The sequence below is a fragment of the Rhopalosiphum maidis genome, chromosome 2, assembly GCF_003676215.2.
Source record: "Rhopalosiphum maidis isolate BTI-1 chromosome 2, ASM367621v3, whole genome shotgun sequence".
Lineage (NCBI taxonomy): Eukaryota > Metazoa > Arthropoda > Insecta > Hemiptera > Aphididae > Rhopalosiphum > Rhopalosiphum maidis.
In genome coordinates, this window is record NC_040878.1 from 27,772,901 (window position 1) to 27,778,586 (window position 5,686).

At 23.1% G+C, this 5,686-nt stretch overlaps 1 protein-coding gene across 1 annotated transcript; it reads left to right on the forward strand.

The window, feature by feature from the left end:
- Positions 1–2,371: 2,371 nt before the first annotated feature.
- On the forward strand, positions 2,372–4,981 carry LOC113554387. Its single transcript, XM_026958208.1, has 5 exons — positions 2,372–2,465; positions 3,483–3,873; positions 3,935–4,164; positions 4,237–4,571; positions 4,634–4,981. Coding segments are annotated over exons 1-5 (1,305 nt in total). The 5' UTR covers positions 2,372–2,464.
- The last annotated feature ends 705 nt before the right edge of the window (positions 4,982–5,686 follow it).

Consider the following 5,686-nt stretch of genomic DNA (forward strand, 5'->3'; position numbering starts at 1 on the left):
ATTTTTCTACTTCATAATACGAATTTAATGTACTGCCATTATTAATAAAATAATAATTCTACATATTACCAAATACAATTCAAATTAAAAACATCCAGTCAAAATACAAAAGATTTTACATTGAAAATATTTTATCACTTAAAATTATCACATGACAAACAGTATTCATATGGAATGACATATTATAATATAGACGGTATATAAAGGTACCTGGTACCTGTATAACAATGAAAGACGGCGTCCTTTGATCTTATACTAACTATTATATTTTATACTTAAGTAAATATAACAATATTATCATTTGTCTCATTAATAATATGTTTATATTGGAAAATTAAATTATTTCTTAAAATACATTTTAATTACTCATAAATTCTGAATGTGAGACAGGGTACTTATTTACAATTTATAAAACCAAAATATTTCTTCAATACCAAAATGGTTAAATGTGTATAGGTATTTATAAATATTGCTAGCTGTATTACCCGACTTTTTTGGGTTATAAATGAAACAGATGAATAATTTGCGATAAGTATTACTTATTTTTTACAATTAAAAATAAATGATAATACAGTTATGATTTTAAAATTATTAATAACGAGTAAGTCATCCTTAAATAACTGATTCAATTTATTACCTTTCTTGTATCGTCATTATCGGCCGAATATTATTTAAATATTATAAACCAATATTATATATGTCCATATACTTCGCTTTTAATAATATACAGTTATAATAGCTATTACTCATTAGTCATTTTACATTTATATATATATAGAATACCTTTATTATAGTCTAAATGACAAAATAAAATACAAAATTATATCAAAATATAAGACTATTTTATTATCAATTTAATTTATACTTTTAATTTTATTTTTTATTTTTTACCAATTGAAAATCGAAATTCTATAATATTAAGTTTTTATGAACTGAAACAAATTTCATGCATGAGCAATGTAATTCGTGAGCCAGTCTATAATATAAGAAGTAATAGCTAATTATATGAGATGAAAAACGAAGCCCCGAATTGTCATCAAGGTTCAAGGAATTTATTGAAATAACTTTTATTGAAGATGGTCCAGTAGTTTTTGAATCTATGTAGAACTAAAGAGAAAAGAAAAATTAATTTGTATATATGCTAATAGATTATTGTTCACGAAAAATGGAAGTTATAATGTTATAATAAATTGATAGCTTAATACAATATAAATTATAATATATATAATAGGTTATTTGTTTACGTATAATAACTATTGAACTACGTGAAGTATTAAATATTTTAATTTTTTTTTTGATAATATTTTTTTAAAACACAAAACAGTACCTACTTGTCAGTACGTTTCATCAGCCTATACTACCTAGCCCACCGTATATCTTATAAGTGATAATGTATTAACTATAAATTAATAAAATGAAATACCTAATACGTATTAAATAAAAAATTATAGTTTATATAAATATGAATTATAATTTAAAATAGTTTATTTACTTACTGGCAATATAGGTAATTGCTGTATAGAAAAATGTAAAATGTTATCAGTCCACAAAACTATGATTTTGATTTTTAGTCCAGAATATACTATAATTTGAGTTTGTTATGGTTAAAATGTTAGTTGTGTTGAATAATATTTTTATTTCAATATTGGATAAAAATACAATACTTAGAATAATCTATACAAATTAAAAACTATGTGAAACCTACTAAATATCAGTAATATCACTAATATTTGTCACACTTTTTTTTTAGTCTCGACTAGGGTTAATAAGTTATATGTAAGTAAGTTGATAGCATGATAATCACAGTCGAATAAATTAAGTAATTAATTAGGAGATATTTTTATTTAATTAACAATGCTCCAACGAGCTACTTAAAATTTTAATTAGTTCCTAAACCTATAGAACATAGTTCTAAGATAATTTATATTTCAAAGCATACCTAATATTATTATACATTTCAGATTAGTACTTATAGTTCAAAATTCAAATTATACACGATAATATAAAATATATTAATATATTATATGACTGCAATATAAAATCTTTTATACTAAAAAAAATAAAATAAATAAAATTACCAATATCTTCAACAAACAAAAAATGACAAAACCGCCTTTATAATAGTATTTATCAATTTTCTTTTTATAGCTCCATAAAAAGGGATGTAAGCATACAGCACCCGTCTTACCTACCTATTATGTATTCAGAAGTGGGTTTTTTTTGAGAGGGAGTATTTGAGAAAAACAACCTATACCGGTCGGTCGGATCAGGCGATGAACCAACAAAACGCGTTGTGATGTTGTATTAACACATAGCCGCACAGCCGCACAGAATATGTCCGTTGTATTTTTCAAAAGATTTTACGATTCTTTGGTATTTTACTTTTAATTTACTCGCACTTTACTATCAAACGCCATGACTTCGATTTAAAATCTATAGGTATCTACACAGTAATTATTCAACAAGTAAGTTAACAAGCAAGTAATATTTTATAATTATATATGTGCATTAGTCAAAAATCATCTAATACATAGATATTATATTATATTTATACAACCACCAAAAACGTGCAATTTAATATTTTTTAATAGATACTTATAAAAAAATGTAAAAGGTTTTATAGATAATTTCTAATTCATTATTTATTATACTTACTTACAACTAATAATAAATAACCAAATATAATTTATTAATTAAAACTTTTTTTTGAATAATATAGTTATACCTATAGTAATATTATCCACATTTATCCACATCAAAGAAAATAACTCTTTATTCTAATAATTGTATGATCCTTATGAAGTTATAAAGTTGTAATAAATAATAATGGAAAAAAACATTATTATAAATTTTAATTAATTCTGAAAACTTATATATATTAATATAATTTTCAATATTTCCATTCAATTGGACTATACTTATTAAAATGTTCAACATTTATGCAGGGTTATTATTATTCCTATGACTGATTGAAATAATTTAATTTAAAAAAAAAATGAAGCAATTTAACATTGAATGTCATTATTATTATTTATTTAAGAAGTGATTTTTAAATGTTGTCTATTTTTTTAATATTTAATTTTCTTTGAATATACATATAAACAAATAGACATTATTAACTGATAGATTTTAATTAAGGCGGCATAAATCTAGTTGAAAATGGAGTATTTTCTCGAGAAAATAAACCTTTGAAGGGTGGCAAAATTTAAATTACCTAGGTATACGAAAAAAAATTAGATGTTACAATAATAATTAATGTAAATAAAACAAATTATTGCGACATTTTTAAAATTAATTAATAAATAAAAATCTATGGTGACAATCGGTTCTGATTTTAATAATGACTACTCATGTCCCATATGAAAATGAAATATTAATTAACTATTAATATAAACAAAAACTATCAATTGTTAAAAGATAATTATAAATCAGACATACATAAGTATATTATTATAACCAATAAATATTATTTTTATTTTTAGTGGTCGAAATGAAACAACTAGCTACAACCTTAATGCAGTGTAAATCATTCAAAGAACGACAAGAACGTCTGAGTGAATCACTTGATCATCTGTCATTTGACTATCCTGATATATACACAATATTGTATAGAGAGATAAAAAGAAGAGAACTGGAATCTAATGATCCAAATAAAATTGCTAAATGGTTGAGTAATCCAACACAAAAATCATATATCAAGCTTCACGAATCATTAATGATGGTAAAAAATAATAATATTATGGCCAAAGAGGAATTTATGTACAAATTAAGAAGCATGCTAAACCAAACCATTGAAAATGGTGCCAACTTTGAAGTTGCAGTGAAAATATGTCATTTAATTAAAAAATCAACAAACCTCAAAATATTTCAAGAGTAAGTCAAAACTATTCTTTTTCACATTTTCTATCTAATATTATTTTAATATTTTTCTTAGGAATTTGAAACATCTAATAAGCCAAGTAAATCGATTGAACAACACTCAACACCAAATAAAAAAAGAAACCTTAAAAGAAAACATTTGGAAAAATAATTTCAAGACTTCTCATATAGATCCTTTCCAGCAATTCAATTTTCAATCAGCTCAACAAAATTATAACCGTACTTGGCAAAAAGTGCTACAACCAACAAATCTTAAATCTGCTCATGTTCAACCTCACTTTAGCAGTAAGAAACAAATATTGATTAAGTTAAAATTTATATGTAAATAATATTTAACTATTAACACTTTGATTTTAGTTGATTGTTATGGATACGACCACTTAGAACTGATTGCAAATGTTAACAATACTACTGCCTTGAGTGACTGTCTAACACTTAATAACTTGACAATTATTAACCAAGAAATGGATGAAGCAGTAGCAAAGTGGCTTCACCATTTGAAACTACATAAATACCAATGGTTCTTCAATAGCCTCAGTTTTCTTGAAATTGAATTAATCAATGAGGACAACATTGATGGTTTTATAGCTAAAGTAAATAAAAATTTCATTACAAAAGGTGCACAAAAAAAGATCTGCATATCGACAAAAGCATTAAGAGATCGGCCACAAAAGTTGAATGACTTATTATTGGTAATTTTGAATATGTTTGTAATTTATAAATAAAACAATTAATAAATTAATTTTAATTACAGGCATTGGATTTGGAAGTTACTCCAAATGAATTGTGTGAATTCATGTCGTACATGCGAGATATATTACATTATCCCATACCAAACAAGAATTGTGTTGTTGATGACCAATTACAACAAGACATAGTCCTTGTCATGGGGAAATTGTTAATTCAACTGCTAGAAAAACTAAGTATAACACATTATCTAGTCGCCCAGAGTCTAGTTGGAATGTCCATCAATAAATATTTAGAAAGTATATTGTTAATTATTGGTAATCAAACATTCACACAACTACAAATCGACACAACATTGATGTTTGCTGAAACTTTAAAATATAAAGTGTATAGAATTCCTAAACATTTTAACTAACATTTTTAGTATTATTCAATATAATTTTCTTATTTCATTTTTTTTTAATAGTTGGATTGTTATTTATTGTGGCTAATACTTGTTTTTTATTTAAATATTCAGTGTTATTTAATTTTTAATATTTATAATATCTGTTGACTTAATAGTTTTGTGTATTTGACATTAATATTTTGTATACATAACCATTTCAACTATTATTTTATAATTGGTATGAATTTTTATTTTTGTTTTTTAATTCTTAATTATGTAATTTAAAGACTAATTTGTTATTTATTTTATTGTCTCATAATTATATTTTATATTTTAAATCATAGTTGATTTAATTTTTACATAATATTTAAGTAAGTTTTTTTCAAAAATATTTTACATTGAATGATTACTATTTTATATTTTAACCACTACAAGAATTTTATTTATTTTAATATTATTAGTTTTTTTTTTTAATTGCAAGGGATGAATATTTTAATATTTTATTTTGTTGTTTTTTTTTATATTTTGTATTTATTTATATTTTTATATTATTGTTCAACAAATTATTAGATTATTTTATAAATACAATTTTGCATCTTATAAACATACTCTAATAAAATATGGACTACTTCAATGTTTTTGAAATATTTGTCTATTTAAAAAAATCAGAATATAACAATTGCTACTTCTCAAGCCTTCTTCCAAGACTTAAATGTTTTTATGAACTTTTCTATA